Source organism: Macrobrachium nipponense, chromosome 17 (assembly GCF_015104395.2).
Source record: "Macrobrachium nipponense isolate FS-2020 chromosome 17, ASM1510439v2, whole genome shotgun sequence".
Classification (NCBI taxonomy): domain Eukaryota; kingdom Metazoa; phylum Arthropoda; class Malacostraca; order Decapoda; family Palaemonidae; genus Macrobrachium; species Macrobrachium nipponense.
Genome location: NC_087210.1, coordinates 54,202,036 through 54,221,556, shown reverse-complemented (window position 1 = coordinate 54,221,556; position 19,521 = coordinate 54,202,036). Strand labels below are relative to the sequence as shown.

The following is a 19,521-nucleotide window of genomic DNA, read 5'->3' as shown; positions in this document are numbered from 1 at the left end:
TATATCCAAAGCAAGCATCATAATTTTGGGGTTAAACTGTTTGTTTTATACGATTGCGAAACGCATAGCGCTTGATATTTATAGTACATACTGGCACAGATGTTGATATATCAAAAGAGGATCAAGGTATTGGTTTGGGCTTCTCCAGAGCAGTAGTCAAGAAAATGATGCCACCGTATATGGGTCACAGACATATATTGTACACAGACAATTGGTATAGTAGCCCTACATTGACAAAATTCCTTCACGATAATGCCACAAGTACATGAGGCACTGTGAGAGAAAGCAGGAATTATATGCCAAAACTGGATGTCCCTCTACCTCTTATGATAATCCTAGTGAGAGCAATACCCCCAATGAGGATGAAACTACAAGAACAAGCCATAAATCTAAAAAAAGGAGAAAACCAAAGGCAGCTAACAAGATATTGGCTGTAAAGTGGATAGACAGAAAGCCCATGACCCTATTATCAACTGTACATAAAGGTGACATGGTGCACACAACTAATGTCCACTACAGGACTTTAAAAAAAAATCTGCAAGCCAGATGTTGATTACAACGAAAATATGAAGTCCATGTATAAAAGTTTATACCAGTTAAATGGGACAGTGCAAGAGGAAATCCTTCAAGTGGTATCACAAAAACACTCTTCATCTTATTGACATCATTATGCTTAATTCATACAACATTTGTCTTGTGAAGAGATCAGGTACCTGATCGCTTGCATGGAACAGCTTATGTAAGCTATCATCTCCAACACACAACATTCAACAAGGCTCAAAACGATAAAAATCTACTAAACAAATGAAATGAACAAGGGTTACAACTATCTGTGATGAATGTGATGTGTCCTTGTGTCCAACTGACTGCTTTTTTGCATGGCGTACTCAAAAGAACCAGTATGTATTGAGAGAGAGAGAGAGAGAGAGAGAGAGAGAGAGAGAGAGAGAGAGAGAGAGAGAGAGAGAGAGAGAGAGAGAGAGAGAGAGAGTAGAGGAGAGTAGGAGTAGAGATGAGAGAGAAAGCAGAGAGAGAGAGAGAGAGAGAGAGAGAGAGAGCCTTTTTATGAAATATTTTATGTTATGTCTATATTCATTACCTATTTCCATGATAAGAATTTTCTATCTATTGTATATTCTTGCAATAGTTCGTGGTGGTTGTGGTTTTGGTTTTGTGTTATAACGATGCTTACAAAAATACCAAAAGCAGAAATACAAATAAAATAAAAACCTATTGTAATTAGTCTGACTGCTCTCAAATAACCCATAAGTCGTGAGTTTATATGTAAAGTTTTTCATGTTAATTATGTACTAGGTTTATTTATATGAAACTTCAGTAATCAGAAGTATGTATACTTGCAACTATGGGTGACTTTAGACATTTGCGCATCGTATGACAAAATAAATATACCTGAAAACCAGTAAAGTGCTGCCTTTCTAATTTTCTGTCACAATAAGATTCACTTGACGGTTTATAACAAAATACTAACAGAGAAAGAGGAAAAAATATTTTGATGATACAGTAGAACCTCAGGCCTCTGCGCTAATCCGTTCCAGAAAAAGCGTCAAGATGGGATTCAGTTGAAATCTGAATAAATTTTGTTCATATACGAAACAAACCTTCGGTCTTAACATTAACATAAATACTTAGCGCCAGCTGGAAACTGGTAAAGTTTAAAATAATTGTGTACGTAAAGGACTATGTATTGGCATCTGTGCTTGGTCACGATTCATGTGGAGTCACCCACATACCCCTCTGTAACTCGTGTGCAGGGTTCCCAGATTTGGCGGTTTCCCACCAAATTTGGCTGGTTTTTTTCTAATTTGGTGGGTAAAAATTCACTTTGGCTGGTTAGTGGTTTTTTGGCTGGTTTTCAGAAACTTGCTATTTGAGCTAAACACTGATCCCACTTTTGGGGAATTTGTCCCCAGATTGGGAATTTTTAAAGGTTTTCAGGAAAATCTGGGGAATTTGAATAGGTTTTCAGTGAAAACTTGGTAACATTTAAGCAAAATATGTAGATAGAATGAAAAAAAAAATCACACCCACCAGACGACCGCAACAAGTACAAAAGGTCGAGACCATTAAAGGGGATTAGCGCAGATACCATATTTTCTTAAACCCATTCAAACTATTGAGGAAAAAAGAGTAATAAGGTGGTAGATTTGGCATGTTTATTTATTTATTTATTTATTTTTTGTTGTTGAGCGGCCTGCCATTTCGTTGTGGATGGATGATTAATGGAAGTGACCACGGGTCACGGGATTAAGAGGATTGTCTGTCACCTCCCTTCATTTGTCAATACAAAAGCAAAAACAAAAATTATTTTTCATGTATCTTATATTAGTTTATATTATGTAACTAAAACTATGATGCTGCTATTCAAGCATATATATGATAAAAAAAATATGCATTTATAAAGGTAAATATAACGCACATATATTTGGCGGTTATTTGAGCTGGTTTGGATTTCCATTTGGCGGGATTTTGGCTGGTTTTATGGTAGACTTTAGCTGGTTGGCAGTGCTGTCATCTGGGAACCCTGCTCGTGTGACCCTGTTAGTTATTTTCTTACCGCCTTTAAGAGAGGATGTTCTTTGCTTCCGTCCTTTTAAAGCTGGTTTAGTTTGCCCCCTGTTGTTTTGAATCTGTTGCGTTTGGAATTTCCGGGCAATATTGTGAACATGGAGCCTTCTCTTGCTTCGAGATTTCCTGGATATCACAAGAAGCAAATAAACACCCAGATATTATCTTCCGATGCTTTTGACGTCAGGGTACTCATCATGTAGTAGGTCGTAGGTGCAGAAACTCTTCAGATACAGTTAATTCACTGCCTGTACTTTGGATTTTCACATATATCATATGGCTTGCCTGTGAATCCAAAGCTTGGATGTATCAGGATGTGCTTTGGGAAGTAATGTTTACTAATTGTGCTCCTTTCCATGGGGAGAAGTGTGCATCGCCATCTTGTTTTTGTTCCAGATACGTGAGCAGAGTTGATGGAGGTGTGTGATCGGCGTTAGGCCTATCAGGAGTACCAACCCAAGAAGGACAGTTGGTTTGCTATATGACGTCGAGCTGCCATCCAGGGTCCCACGCTATGGATGTCCCTTCTATCCTGATATGCACTGAATGGCAGTCGAATGCATCTACATCTGTAGAGAAGCAGATAGTGCAACACTGCAGCCTTTTGAGTTAGGTTGCTATGCCTACAAGAATAACAACAACAGCCTTGCACTTCTTGTCGATTGCTGGCTTCACATTCAAGATGCTCAGTGACGTCATAAACATGGCGCCCGCCATGAAGTCACATCACAGCTGCGGCCTACATGGAGACATGTTTCCATTTTCGCTTCTTCAAGGTACAAGAGTATTTTACAACTACGCTTTCGGATTTGGAGACATGCAGATTTTTTTTGAGAGAGAAATTGCAAGTGTTAGGAGATATAACAAACACACAGTGGAAAAGACACAAGTCTTTCCTCTGTCTCCTTCTGCTTAGGCGTCAACAAGCTTAAGTGACTTTGACGCCAGTGCGTTCTCCTGCCAATCCTTGAAGAATAGGGACTTCGTGCCTGATCCTCGAGCCAAGAGGAGAAGTTTCTTCTCCATCTTCGAGCCAGGACTGTCACATCCCTATTATAAGAAAGCACAAGAAGTAGTTGTAATTGTCAAACAAGTGACTGATGGAAGCTTGGTCTAGTGTGGCTGTGAAGAGTTGGAGAATGCTAGAATCAGGGACTTCATAACTGATCCTTGTGCCAAGAGAAGAATAATAATTTCTTCTTCATCTCTGAGCCAGGAATGTCACATCCTTGCAAAAAGTAGCAATGCCATAGCTTTTTGGGTCTCTTGGTCTTGGCAGCAAGAGTACCATCAACAGCCTCACGCTTTCAAGCATGATATCATCATAGTCAAAACCGCTATCAAAATGGTGGTAGTCATGACGTCACAGCCTACTGTTGCCAACCTCTCGTCTTCGGTGGCATCATTATAATTACACTTTCATTTTGGGAGCACACACTCATGGAGAAATGTGAACCTTCTCGTAGGATAAGCGGCAATGCCGGTGTGTGATCCAGTTAAATTTTGAATAAGAAAGTTTAAGCAGTAGTTTAGTTCAGTCAACTCTAGACAATTGCCGTTTAGGTTGTCAACAGTCCAGTGATAGCCTAAGTTGTTATAACCACATCGGCTGTAGAGCTATGACGGGCGTAAGAACCATGACACCCATGAGAGTTATCATGGCCATGAGGACTATGAAGACCATGAGAAATATAATGGTCGTAGGAATATGACGGTCGTAAGGAATATGACAGTTGTAAGGAATGTGACGGCCGGAAGGACCATGATAGTCGTAGGAGGCAACTGTGTAAACAGTGACGGGCGTAGGAATTGTTCATAAGAACTTGGGGACTGGTTAATCAGTGTTGCCAATTTAGATGAACTTCATACATACGCCAATGCCTTTACAACTGTTTCCATGAATTCTAGATGTCATAGTAATGCAATAATGATAAAATTACTCTTATATTTGTATATAGATTGCATATAGATACGCAAAATTCACTTATTTCCGCAGTTTTGTGTAAGTTTATCCTAAGTTTGGAAGGTAAACACAAACCAATTGGCAATTGCTGGTTTAATCATGAGAACGTGAACAGCGTAGTTTTACAATGCACGCAATCTGGACGGTTGTAAGGTTCACATAGTAGTTACTGAGATGTGTCACCCTCTCATTTACATGCTAAGAGAAGTGAAGGTGCACCAGCCACATTCACCTGCTGTCTACCAACCTGGGCACCCATCACAACCAGTCTATGGATTCCTCTTAGTAATCGAATACAGTCTGCATGGTTGGAATTAACAGACTTTAGGTTGACCCAAAAAAAACTTCAAACCTTTACAGGTAAGAATTCCCTTGTTTTATATACTTTTTGGTATAATCTGGTTTGTTCCTATAAGAATATTGACCAAATGCTTCGAATCTTAGACAAGTAGTTACAGTTAGTTGATAGCTTGGTTCCTTTGCAGTAAAGTACTGTAAAACCATTCTTAACGAAAGCTCATGAAACACGTTTCAGTTTCTGATCGCACAAGGTGGTTTTTGTTTTGTTGGGAGTATAATTGGTGGTGATAGGTATCCCATAAACTAAGATTCAGGACTACTCATTGAGTGAGTTTCAAGTGGAGTATAGGCCATGAAGAAAACTTCGAGTTGAAAGGAGGAGGTGGAACTACTTTCTTCGCCACTTTAGGTAGATAAGCCTAAGTAGTGCACTCATAACCTAAGATGCTATAGCCCAGCTAATTGAGTCATACCTTTTAGCTTAACAAGTGGTTAAATTTGTAGCCTACCCCAGCTAGTCTGAATCTACCGATACTATCTTAATTTAATCTGAGTAGTTCTTAGCTTAGACTGTCCGAACTAACTGGTTTGGGCATACATGTACCAACTTAGCCTAGCTAATGGTTGCGGTCTTGCCTTTCGAACTTGCATTTACTATCTTAGCTTAGTCTGAGTGGTACAGTTCTTAGTTAGCTTAGACTATCTCCTGGGTTAGCTGGTTCCAGCATACACATCATACATGTCAACTTAGCCTAACAATGGGTTGATGACTGTATCGAACCATTTTTCATGTTCTACATAAAGAATGCTACCCAAAGTTCATTGGATGTTTAATGGAAAGGTTCTGTTAGAACCTTGTACTTCTTCGACATGTTTGACGAAGACTTTTCATTGAGAGGTCGAGTGAGGAAAGAAGTGCCAGAAGGGCCTTATATAACAGAAACAAGAGTCTAATGACGGAGGGAAGGCAAGAACCCATGACATTTAGAAGAATAAACTCATATTGAGCAATTTTAAGAAGGTGTCTGTTTGTTCATTGAAATTTGAGAGTTGGTTCATTGTTATGACAAACCACTTTCAATTTCCTGTACATTAAGGAGGTTACCCAGAGGTCCTTGGACATAATTTTCTTGGGTCCTTTGGTGGCTGCTCAACAAATTGTGTAACTCATCCAGCACCCTCCTTCTTTACTTCAGGCAGTAAGAAGAGAGTACCATCATAAGCTGGAATGGACAAGATACAGGTGAGTGAAGTAGCCATACTGTTAGGGTTATTAGTATCAGTGTAAGATACCTATCAGTAGCAAGACATTCCTCTCTTTAGCAAGGGGGAGAGGAATGATAACAAACCTACATTTTAGCAAGGGGGAGAGGAATGATAACAAACCTACATAAGTGGATAAATTGGTTTGTTAAAAGAACAGATAGTCTTATCTTCCATATATATATATATATATATATATATATATATATATATATATATATATATATAGATATTATATATATATACATATATATATATTTATTGTATGGATCATTGGGTCAGATTCTGGTTTTTTGTTCTAGCTCTGATGCAAAATTTACTAGAAATTTTGTGTTGAAATCACAATTTTTGAAAGTAAATTGTATTTTTCCTAACTATACAAACCTAGGTCCTTTACAATACGAATTAATTAAGGCGAAGCCTGGATGCGGCCACTGAATTTTCAAACAATGCGGTACAGTAGTTAACTACCATCCGGTTGTTGGTTATGCCAAGACCGGGGTTGAGCGTTCAATTTGCTTTCAGCCCAGGTAACAGATTGAGGGGTGGCTTGAGGTGGCGAGTATGTGTAAAGGACCTAGGTTTGTATAGTTAGGAAAAATACAATTTACTTTTTAAAATTGTGATTTGTTCCTACAAGGTATACAAACCGTTGGTCCTTTACAAAAGAAAAACTCACTGATTGGTGGGAGGAATCTGAGAGAGCTCCTGTGAACTGACTGGTGTTCAGCCTACCTGGGCTCTTCTCCCAGTCTTTAGAGCAAGGGAGAATGACATGCCACTGACCTCTGATCGGAGTTATAGAACTGCAGGATCAGAGGCAGTCTTCTGAAGGGAAAGAGTAGGATGAAAGGGATGAAGAAGAGCCAGTCACTCTGTATTCATACTCAATCATACCGTACGAGACCAGATGTTAACCTGTTCTGTTAGAGGAGCTGGGTAAATTACACAACTTGTTGAGAAGCCACCACTAGTCCCAAAGAAAAGTGTTCAAGGACCTGTGGGTAATATCGAAGGTAATGCTAAGTGAAGGTAGTCTGGCATGCCCAGACCCCAGCCTTCAAGACCTGTTGAACTGACAGGTTCTTTTGGAACACGAGGGACGGGGCAATGCCCCTAACCTTGTGAGCTCGGACTAAGGGTACCGGTGTTGTCGCCTGCAGCAGAGTATGTCTTCCTGATCGTTTCATGAAGCCAGAAAGAGACAATGTTCTTGGACACCTCTTTCTTGGAACCTCCAGTGCTAATGAAGAGTTGTCGACACTCAGGCAGAAAATGTCAAGTCCTCTTCAGGTAGCGCCATAGTGCTCTAACTGGACAGAGTAGCATCTCATGTGGGTCATCACCAACAAAGTCACTGAGGGAGGGGATGGAGAAAGACTCGAATCTAGCATCAGGGACTGAAGGATTATGAGTCTTCGTTATGAATTCCAGGACAAATTCTAGCGTAACCGATCCCCAGCCTCTTGTGTGTTTAACGTCGAAGGATAGTCCATGGAGTTCGCTTACTCTCTTCACCGATGCCAGGGCCAGCAGAAAGACGGGCTTGAGGGTTAGATCCCTGTCTGATGACTCTTGAAGTGGCTTACATAGGGCACGAGTTAGGCTCTGCCGTACGAGAGTCACATATCACGCAGGAGGCCTGAGATCCTTGGAAAAGCAAGCCCTCTCGAAGCTCCTCATGAGGAGAGAAATCTCAAAGGAAGAAAAGATATCTTTCCCTTCAGCTTGAGGACTAAGGCTAAGGCTGCCCTATAGCCCTTTACCGCTGAAACGGAGAGGAGCTTCTCTTGGCAAAGGTAGACTAGGAAGTCTGCAACCTGCTGAATAGTGGCTCTGACCGGAGAGATACCCCGTCTGCGACACCAACCACAAAAGACGGCCCACTTTTCCTGGTAAACTGCTGCAGAGGATTTCCCGAGGTATCCAGCCATCTCTGTTGCTGCTCGACGCGAAAAGCCTCTAGCTTGTAAGAGACGGTGGATAACCTCCAAGCATGAAGACACAGGGACTCTACTGCTTGATGGTACTGTACTACATGCTGTTGAGATAGCAGGTTCTGTCACAGGGGAAATCTCTCTCAGTGCCTCGGAGAGAAGAGCCAGGAGGTCAGGATTCACAGATAATTCTGCGTGATCCGCACCCTGTTGAGCACAGCTCGAATCAGGCAGAATGGGAGAAAGGCGTAAGCTTCCAGGTTGTCCCATGGGTGTTGAAACACATCCTCTGCTGCTGCCCACAGGTCCGGCACAACTGAGCAGAAAATTTCCACCTTCCTGTTGTACTGGGTGGCGAACAAGTCTATGACTGGACGCCCCCCGTAGGCTGAAGAGCCTTTCTGCTACGTCCAGGTGCAGGGACCACTCGGTTCCTACCACCTGATTCTGGGAGCTGAGCTTGTCGGCCACTACATTCCTCTTGCCTTGGATATACCTGGCTGACAGCTCCACTGAATGAGTCACTGCCCATTTGTGCACCTGCACTGTCAACCTGTGGAGCTCGAGGGAGACAAGTCCCTCTTGCTTGTTGATATATGCCACTACCGTGGTGTTGTCACTCATCAACACAACGGAGTGTCCCATCACTCATTCCTGGCACTCCTGTAGAGCTAGGAAGGCTGCCTTGAGCTCAAGAATGTTGATGTGAAAGTGCTTGTCGTGATTGTTCCACACTCCTGCAGTCAGCAACTCTTCCAGGTGTTTGCCCCACCCCTCATTTGATGCATCCGAGAACAGGAGGATGTCCGTAGGGGGAGTGGTCAGATCCATTCCTACCGTGAGGTTCCTTTCATCCAGCCACCAATCCAGGTCCTCCCTTACCTTCTGCCAGAGAGGAACAAGGAGAGACTGAGGACCTCGTGACTGGGACCAAAAGTTCCCGAGTCTCCATTGAAGAGACCACAGGTGAAGACGTCAGTGAGGGACTAGCTTCTCCGAGCAGGTTGTTCCTGTCAAGCCACACTACCTCTTTGAACTTGCTGATACAAGAGTCCGTTGGGAAGACTCTTGCTGCAAGCGTATCTATAAGCTTGTCCAGGTACGAGATCAGTCTTCTTCAGGTTTACCAGGATCCCTAGATTCTGACAAAACTCGAGAAGTCGATCCCTGTCCTGTAGCAACTGTGAGCGGGAGCTTGCCAGGTCCAGTCGATCGTCGAGATACCTCATGAGACGTATCCTGTTTGAACGTGCCCAAGCTAAGACCAGGTTGAACACCTTCGTGATCACCTGGGGGGCAGTCGACAGTCCGAAGCATAGTGCCTTGAAATTGTAGATTGTTTCCCCGAGGACAAAGCAGAGGTACTTGCGGGATGACTGGTGGATGGGTATTTGAAAATATGCATCCTTTAGGTCTACCGTAAGCATGAAGTTGTTCTCCCTGATGGATGCCAACACCAATCGTGCCGTTTCCATCTTGAACCGATTCTGGCAAACGAACCGGTTCAGGGGAGAAAGGTCTACAATTGGTCTCCAACCCCCTGAAGCCTTCTCTATGAGAAAGACTCGGTTGTAAAATCCCTGAGACCCCTCTTGATATGACTCTGATAGCACTCTTGTTTAAGCATTGGTTGCAATTCTTGCAGCAATGCCTAGTGTTTCGCAGATCCCACCATGTAGAATAGTAGCCGGACTGGGCGGTTGGTGAGGTGTGGTGGGGACTCGAAGGGGAGCAGATAACCCTCCTGAAGGACATCTACTACCCAGGTTTCTGCTCCATATCGCTGCCAAGTTGCCCAATGGCTCGATAGGCACTCCCCAACCAATGGCAGCAGCTGGGGGGAATGCTGGTCCTAGCATTTCCCCTTGTTCTTCTTCTTCCCTTTCCTTCTTAGTCCTGACTGGAAATCGGTCTGAAAGCAGGGATAAGACTCGTCTTTGGAAGAGGAAGAGGAAGGCTGGGTCGTTCCTCTGGCTCCCTTCGAAGCAGAAGACTTCGGGGCCGAGGAAGTGCTAGTCTGACTCGAAGGTCTGGCCACAGTTGAACGCGAAGGCGCAGATGCTTTCACTACTGCTTGGTGAAAAGGCCGGTCCTTATCCTCGTCCCACCGCTTGTCTTCCCCTGGGGTGATGGCCCAGAGGAAGTGGCAACCTTGGATACATCGAGGCTGCTTCCCCGAGATTGTTGTGCTGATGAATCAGCGCGACAATGTCTGCAAAAATCCTCTGTATCGCGGGGGTGTCCGAGTCCCTTGGTAAAGACACAAGTCCTTCCAGGGATCGGTTTTCCCGATCTACTTCTCTGTATGGAGGAAACAAGCCAGACCCCTTTGATACATACTCTACGACTTTAGCGTACGATCGATGGGGTCCTAAGACTCCAGGAACGTAGGCCGCTATTGCTGAATCCCGTGGAGAGCACTCTGTGGGGTTCCTACTATTCTCCTTGCCCCTCCCGGTGCATCCTGAGGAGGTAGACGGAATAGGAGAGATGGATCGGACTCCTTCACTCCTAGCAGTGCTGGTGCCAGGTGGGGTGAGCCACGCACTTGTACCACCCCGCGGTGGTGACAAGTGCGTGTGTCTACGAGAATGCTATCATATTGACGATGCGGACTCCCGAGGAGAATGCTATCATACTGACGATGCAGACTCCCGAGGAGAATGCTATCATACTGAACTGACGATGCGGACTAGCAAGGAGAATGCGACTGGTCTCGCCCTGCTGTAGTAGTACTGGTAGCAGCGCTGGTGGGAGTCGCGGCCCCCTGCCTGGCGAGAACGCACATCCTCCTCATGACACGCCCCAGTGTTCTTCATGGCCAAAGCCCTTGGTGAAGAGGGCTGAACAAGGGACCTCCTCTTCATCTCTCCAATTGCTCTTTCCATAGGGAGAGGTGCAACGTTCTTGGCTCCTGACGAAGAATAAACTTGGTCTTCGCAGGTGGGTCTGACGGGGAGCTGATCCCACGTTCTTGTCAGTGGATGTGCTACCTCCCTTGCAAGGTTGCACATTCGAGGAAACTCACGAATGAGATCCCGACACAAAGTTTCATTCACCAGCAGCTCCTGAGGCCCTCGCCTCTGAAGGCGAAGCCTCAGTTCCCACTCCCGAAGGAGAGGGCCAACTGCCTTCCTCCCAAAGGAGGAATGCACACCCTTCGAAGTTTCGACACGAGACTTCTTAAGGGGCGGAGAAGCGACCTTCCCTTTCTTAGGTTGAGAAACCTTCGAAGGGGGAGAGGAGACCTTCCCCTTCTTAGGTTAAGAAACCTTCAAAGGGGGGAGAGGAGGAGGCAGTTGAAGACGAGGACAACACCTTCCTTGATCTGTTCCTCTTCGACTTCCTCTCCAACAGCTTCTGTAGGATTGAAGTGAGAGCCATCCAGGGAGCATCAGAGTGAGAAGGCTCAGATACAGGGGCAGTAGCAGAGTCAAAGGCAGGTCTGGGAACGGGTGCAGGAACGGGAACGGTGGCTGGTCCGAAGAGGGGTGCAGGAACGGGAACGGTGGCTGGTCCAGGAATGGGTGCAGGAACGGGAACTACAGCAGATCCAATAGTCACAGGAGGGACAGCGCAGCGATCTGCAGTGTGCTCTGATGTGGCAAGGCCAACCCTCGGCATGGCTGGCATCGCTGTCACTTCTGGCAACATCAGGGGAGGCAGGAACCCGGGGGCAGCATCAGAAAGGCAAAGGAAGGCAGCTGATGGCCGCCACCCATGGAAGCAGACACACTTATCAGCTAGTGCGACCAAACCAAGTGCAGGGGGAGAAAAGTAGCCGGGCTGGGAGGTGGTGTAAGTGGTAGGGGTAGCTACTGGGTGAGTAGCAGCGCTGCTGGGAGTACGGTTTAGGTGAGCCAGCAGCGCTGTCACTGACGGGAACCCACGAAGCCCAGGGAAGCCAATGCCTGATCTAACCCCAGCATCTCATCTGCAGAATGAAAAGTTGGGTTAGGAGGAGGGGTCCATCCTTTGATCCGAAGGAGGACCTTTGGGCCAAGGATAGATCCCAGAAGACGCAATGCTCAGTCCACCGCCAAAGCTCCACCCCCATCTCATCAGAAAGGTAAAAGGAGAGAGAAGCCTCCCCCGGAGGGATAGCAGCAAATGTAGGATGACTGCTAGGGGACAAGAATGAGGAAGAAAAGTCAATTACAGGAGTGGAAGGGGGCGAAACACTCCCCACCAAGGATTTTGGTCTCCTGACATACTTCCTCCTCCCATCAAACTTCTCCCACTGGGCAGCGGACCATGAGCAACACTCAGTACAAGTTACGTTGCCATCACAATCAATGCCTCGGCAAGCACACAATGTATGTGGATCTACTTCCACAGAGGCTCTAATTTGATTACATTTCTTGCTGTGTACTCCCAAGCAATGCCTGTAGGAAGTAGACGGCAACAAGGGCTGGAGATCTAGGGTTTGTTGAGGGTTCATGATAATGACTCAAACAAAACCACACAAAAAACATACACAAAAAAAGAAAAGAAAAATCACACCAGGAAAGAAGCAGAGAAAATCCAGCAAGTCAGTTGGGCAGAGAGCTAAGCGAAGTGAGCTCACTCGATGGCGGCCGAAAGCAAATTGAATGTTCAACCCCGGTCTTGGCATAACCAACGACCAGATGGTAGTTACTACCGTACCGCCTTGTTTGAAAATTCAGTGGCCACATCCAGGCTTCGTCTTAAGTAATTCCTATAATAAAGGACCGACGGTTTGTATACCATGTAGGAACAAATACGATTATGTTGAGCTCTAATATGGTCGACGACCTGGGTTCTACTGTACATGCATGAATTAATTAGAAAGGCATTGGTAATGTTATACATTAGATTCTGAAGAGGAGCATTTTTGTCAAGATAGCCACAACACTGGACTGTTGTAAAATGATATCGACACATTTTTCAGGTTAAAAATATTCATAATACAACATACACGTGATTCAAACTTACTCTCCAGAGAACAGTTTTAATATTTTCTCTTTATTTAAACTACTGAATGCAAGTGGTCCCTCAATGTTTAAATATGTTATCAATGGTTCCAGGTCTTTTGGAAATTTTTTTGACAAAACAAACTCTGTGACACCAATTTCAAAAGCATACCGTTCCACATGTGCATTCAAAGCTGGAATAACCATAATCATCTGTCCTAACCTCAGTAACTCAGCATACTTCTGATGATATGCTGGACAGCTTTGCAGCATGGATAGAATTTTAAGCGGAGAATCATTTTTATTTTCATAAAATACATCCTGTAACTGTTTCAACTGTTGGAAGCCCTTGCCATTTCCAAGGCTAGGCATGAATAATGAAAAAACAGATTCAAATTCTACGACCGTAATGTTTCTCATCTCTTTTGACAAGATGTCAATGTATGGAAATTTTGTCAATGTCTGTGACTGTTTCGTTGAAATCGCTTGGCAAATAAACGTATCTATTACAGTTATAACTAAATTCTCTTTCTCATCATGTATTCCTTTGACCCCTTTCTTTTCAACTATTTTGGAAGTAATTATGTTTCGAAGTTTTTGAAGATCTTCAAGACAATCTGGAGAGTCAACATCTTCAACAATTTCATTCAACTTTGGAAGAAAAAAAAGTATTTCAATCAATGAACTGTCCTTCCTTAAGCTTAATCTTCGGAAGTCTAATCCTTGAAAACTGTAACTGCTGGAAAACTGGTGTATTAGTTCATCAAGATAAATATAATTAATGAATATTTTATACAAAAGACATTCCACTTTCAAAGCCTTGTATACTTCCGAAATACCAAAGTTTTCCAATACTTGGAGTTGTTTCATTCTGGGTGGAAATTTTGTTAAGTGACAAAGTTTAAAAACAGCTTCCAGATGCAGAAATATATCCTGCAAGCATTCTGTTTTACTCAACCACATGAGGAGGGCATCCACTGAACATAAACGGTTTGCAACATTGACTGCAAGAGTTGCTTTTCTTATGAATTCCTTGGGTGGCTCTATTACATCTGAGAAGGAAACCATACGTGACATATCAAGGCCTCTATACTGCAAGTAAGCCAAAATGGGCAATTTCTCTTCAGTTTTTTGTATAAAACTACTGAAATAATGTTCAACTACTTCATTTTGTGGGGTTAACCACCTCAGTATCATGAAGTTCATTTTACCAAATGCAATTACAGAAAAATATGGACTTGCAAATAAAGACTCCAGATTTTCTTCTTCTATTATCACAGCAAGGTTCTGCACAACAAGAGGGAATAATGATGTATTTTGAGGTATTTGATCACTGGAAAAAACAGATACCCAGTGGAAAAAATCCTCTATACTTTTAATCTTGAATATTTCATTTTTTATAAGGCAGTAAAATTCTTCACAAAGTTTTAATGTCAATGCTTGTTCTTCCTTTGCTATAATATGAAATTTTTTTTTAGTGTGTACCCTCAGTTTTGCAGCAACGCTGAATTTATCACTTACACTATGGAACTGAAGTACTTCATGATATTTTGGGAAATTAAAACCCCACTGGCAAAGTTCACATATAAGCTTGTTTGATTTCTTATATTGTACCCAAGGAAAAACAGTTTTCCAGCTTGAAAGACACTCCTGGATGTCTGGGATAACATCAATACTAACTTCTGTGCTGTCCCCATTCCCCTTTGGAGGATGAAGCAAAGAGGATGGAGATTTGTCATGGGATGAAACCAACTTAGATTTTTGCATAAATGTTGTACTACTATCATTTTCTAGATTCAGTTGCAATAAGGGTAAATTTGATTTAGAACTACTACTTTGATCATCTAAATGTACCTCATCTGCCAATGATTTGACATCTGATATGACCAGTCCAATATTTATATCATCATCACTGTCTAACACTACAGTTCCTTTGTCAGTCATTATACAAAATGCCCTAAAAAGGTAACGATGTTTCACTGAGCAAATCTTGGTTATACATTTACAGTATCTTCATTTGGGAAGACAATGCTGGTTGTTATGTCTCTCAACTCCTGGAAAGAGTATAGATATATTGGTAAATAAGATGTAAATTTTAAAATTGGATATGCAACCACACTCAGAACAATATGATGTACTCCAAATTTAGGTTTTAGAATTAAATCCTTGTCTGCAACCCTCATTCAACAAAAAGGCCTACTACCTACTTTTGGATTAGACCTTGCTGCCTTATAATCTGATTTTGCTTCACCTTACACGCCCTTCTTTTAAAGACTCGTCCCACTGTCCTTCACAAGGAAAACTCGATTCTCTGAAAAAAATTAATGGTTTTCAAATGTTATTGATTCTTTAATGCAAATTTATTATAAAAGCTCATTATGCAAACAATCCATGCAAATTCATGATTAAAATGTGCAACGCAGTATTTCTAAGGAAAGCCCTTAATTGCCATTTTTCAATATGTTTTCCTACTAATCAGAGATGTTTACCAAAAAAACATGGTTAAAAAAGAAGAGACTTGTTTTTGAAATCACAACTTTTTCAAGCAATTTGTATTTTTCTTAAGCATAAAAACCAGAGCGTTGTATGAAGGAATTGGTTATTGAAATTTGCTAATTTGTTGATTGATGCCAGATTTAATATTTTTTTTCTCTTTTATCTGCAAAACTGTCATTCATAGGAAAGATGTTCATAGAAGAAAAAATATGCCGATATCAAAATACTTCGTGTGATGTGACTTTTAACTTCATACCTCAAATTATATAGGAGACATTGCATTTGAAATTTGTTGTATCCCAAATTCATCACAAAAAAACAAGGAAAATGTAGTATTATGTAACTACAAAACGGTCAGTTATTTGTAAAAAAAATGCGTACAAGAAAAAGAAAGGCAGAATATCAAAATACATAATGTGATGTGACCTTTAATTTCATTCCTCAAATTATACATGAGATATTGCAATTAAAATTTGTTGTAATTGCAAAAAACAAGGAAAGTAGCATTCTTTATGTAACAAATAAACAGTCCTTCCTAGTTAAGAAGTTCATAGAGAAAAAAGATGAAGAATACCCAAATGCATCACGTGATGTGACCTTTAACTTCATACCTCAAATTACATAGGAAATATTGCAATTAACATTTTTTGTTCAGCGCAAAAAAAAAGATTAATTAAAAAAGAAAAAGGTAGTGTTATTTATTTAACTGCAAAACGGTCATTCTTAGGAATGAAGTTCAGAGAAGAAAAAAAGATGAAGAATACTAAAATTCACCATATAATTAACTTTTAACTTGTCTCAAATTCTATAGGAGATATTGCAGTTGAAATTCAAGTCTCAATTTCATCATAAAATAATAGGAAAAATATACTACCATATGAGGTAAGTATTAACTTTATAACGCTAATAATATTGGAGATATTGCAATTCATTTATTGAGTATGTCAATTATTCAGCCACCACAAGACTAACACATTACCTTGTGGTAGTATTTTACAGTTGCAACCTGTAGCATATTAAACAGGGATCATTCACACATCAAGTGAGAAGGTGTAGGCAACTCTTCTCTGCGTACCTTGGCAGAAGTACAAACAGGAAGTCTCACACAGCCTTTATATTTCAGAGATAAACAGAGATACTGGTTCATGAGTGACTCAGAGAATTTTACATTGCCCTACATGCATCTCATGTCCCACCCTCAAGTAAACAAATTCCATCTCTGACCACCAAGGAAGGAAGGGACTCACTTGAATTCTGTTGAACCTTTAGTGAGAAGGCTTAAGAGACCTCTTCTATTCCTTTTCCTCACAGAAGAAAGAAGAGACCAAAGAGGAAGAGCTTGATGACAATGCTGCATCAGTAACCCCTCATGGGAGCAGATGGGGGAAAAGAGAGAGAGAGAGAGAGTGTTCATGGCAATCAGCAAAACATCTTTTGCCCTTCCTCTGCTGTTGCTGAACCACTATACTGTAAGGTGACCAACTATCACACTCCTAACACCAAAATTAGTTACCTACACTGGAAGGATGCAAAAAAGGTCAAGACCTGCCTTTGCCATTATACCTTTTATTCTTTACTTATCTTGCTCAAAGCCATGTTAAACAAAAATACACATACAAACAAATACTACCATACATACCAAAAAAGTGTTAAGAAGTTTCAACTTAATGGTCAGTCAGTGCAAAACTCAACCAAGGCTAAGAAAAAGTGCTTAACAATGGCAGGTGAATAGAGCATTCCCTCCACTCACACACCAATTCCAGTTAAGTTAATCATTATAAAGTTTTACAAAGGAACACTTCCACAAAAATGTACACAAAAAAATTTTTATCTTTGCAACACTAAAAAATATTTTCCTATGTGACTACAAACATTCATATTTTATATGGATAACCTCCAGTGAAAGGGCTCTGATCACTGAAACTTGGCAGTATAACAAATGTTTTAAGTATGTAATTTGTATTTGCATCTATGTTAACACAAAAATGACAAATTTTCTAAGACAATTTCTATTGCTCATAGCTACAAACCCAAGGTCTTAACAATAGGATAATTTCTAGCGCCTAGCTGGATCCGGTAAAAAAGTAGATGAAAGCAAGGAATCTTGTGGTATCTGGCAACGCATGCGTAGATCGGGTTAAGAGTGGTCAAACGCCAAACATCTACGCCAGTCTTTCCCAACTCAGGATGACTTAACAAAAAGAGGGGCAGCTAGAGGCGGGCAGTATAACGTTAAGACCTCGGGTTTGTAGCTATGAAAAATACAAATTGTCTTAGAAAATTTGTCATTTGTTCATACGCGAACAAACCCTCGGTCTTAACAATAGGATAGACTCATACTTGGAGGGAGGTATAAGACATCCTAGACCGGCTGGTGGCCTACCCGCCAGTCCAGCTCTCAAAAGAAATAGTTCTTAGAGAGGGACTGAAGCCCGTTGAGAAGTTAGATACACTAAAATCTAACCACTCAGAACCTGAGATACATACAATGATATATGGGATAACCATTGTATAGAGAACAAAAGAAAAACTGACTACCCATAAAACAAACCAGGGCACTAGGGTTTGTAGTACTCCTGACTCCTCCTTGCCCAGGAGCGGAGCCTATGCTACTAAATAGTGGGCAAGATATTGAATACTGCACGACCACACTACCAGTATGGCTACCTCACTCACCTGTATCAGACCAGTCCAGCAAATGACGTGTCAATTCCTTAAACCGGCTGAAGGAAGAAGGAAAGGTACAAGAGAAAGAAGGAGAGCAGCCAACTCACTCATTCTCTCATCCACACAATCATCTTAGGTAAGATACAAAGGTCCCCCATTAAGGGCAACTATGAGTTACACAACCTGTTGGGCAGACCACCACAGGACCCAGGGAAAATGTGTCCATAGATCTGTGGGCAACATCCTTAAGACAGAAAGAGGTGAACGTGGACTGGCATAACCAAGTACCAGCGCTCAGCACACTATGTACAGCCAAGTTCTTTTTGAAAGCCAGAGAGGGACCAATACCTCTAACGTCATGTGCTCTAGCCTGCACAGACGTGGCGATGGAATCATCAAGAGTCAAGTATGCCCGTCTGATGACTTCCCGTATCCAAAAAGAGATAGTATTCTTAGACACCTCTTTCTTCGTACGGCCTGTACTGACAAAAAGCCTGCGGCAGCCTGGTCTAAGGTGCCGAGTCCTTTTAAGATAGTAACGCAGAGCCCAGACAGGGCACAACAAAAGCTCTTTAGCATCACCACCCACAAAGTCAGTCAGAGAGGGAATGGCGAACGAAGCAAACCTGTCATATGCACCGAGGGATTTTGGGTCTTGGCCACGAACTCCGGAACAAATTCGAAGGACACTGACTTCCAACCCCTGGTGTGCTTCACCTCATAACTCAGACCGTGGAGCTCTTCTACCCTTTTGGAAGATGCCAAAGCCAAAAAGAAAACTGTCTTAAGCGTCAGGTTCCTATCAGATGAGCGGCGCATGGGCTCATATGGGCTCTTAGTCAAGCTCTTAAGCACCAAGGAAACATCCCACGTTGGGGGCTTGAGCTCCCTAGGAAAAGACGACTGCTCAAACCCCTTAACTAGCAGGGAAAGTTCCCAGGAAGAGGAGACGTCGAAACCCTTCAGGCGTAACACCAAACTCAGAGCTGCCCTGTAGCCTCTAATAGCAGACACAGACAAACGTTTCTCGTCTCTGAGGAAGGTTAAAAAGTCTGCTATTCGCTGAATAGAGGTCGCGAGTGGAGAAAAACCCCGTTTACAACACCAATCACAGTAGATCGCCCATTTGCCTTGGTAAACTGCGGAGGTTGACTTCCTAAGACTGCTCGACATGTGCCCAGCTGACTTCTGAGAAAAGCCTCTCTCTCGGAGGAGATAGTTGATAGCCTCCAACCGTGAAGAGAGAGGGATTCTACTGACTGGTGGAACCTTTCTGCATGGGGCTGACACAGGAGATGCTGCCAAGGTGGAATCTCCCTCGGAATCTCCCACAACAACAATAGCAGATCTGGAAACCATTCCGCCTGAGGCCACA

The 19,521-nt window shown here is 42.5% G+C and overlaps 1 protein-coding gene across 13 annotated transcripts in view; it reads right to left on the bottom strand.

The window, feature by feature from the left end:
• Positions 1-9,050: 9,050 nt before the first annotated feature.
• Positions 9,051-19,521, bottom strand: part of LOC135196233 (uncharacterized) — a 152,654-nt gene continuing 142,183 nt past the window's right edge. For all 13 annotated transcript variants that reach the window (XM_064222911.1, XM_064222909.1, XM_064222910.1 and 10 more), the window contains 2 exons: positions 15,191-15,294; positions 9,051-15,037 (listed from right to left, as the gene is read on the bottom strand). In XM_064222911.1, coding sequence (XP_064078981.1) covers positions 13,002-14,927 — 1,926 coding nt within the window. In that variant the 5' untranslated portion in view covers positions 14,928-15,037; positions 15,191-15,294 and the 3' untranslated portion in view covers positions 9,051-13,001. The remainder of the gene's footprint in view (positions 15,038-15,190; positions 15,295-19,521) is intronic.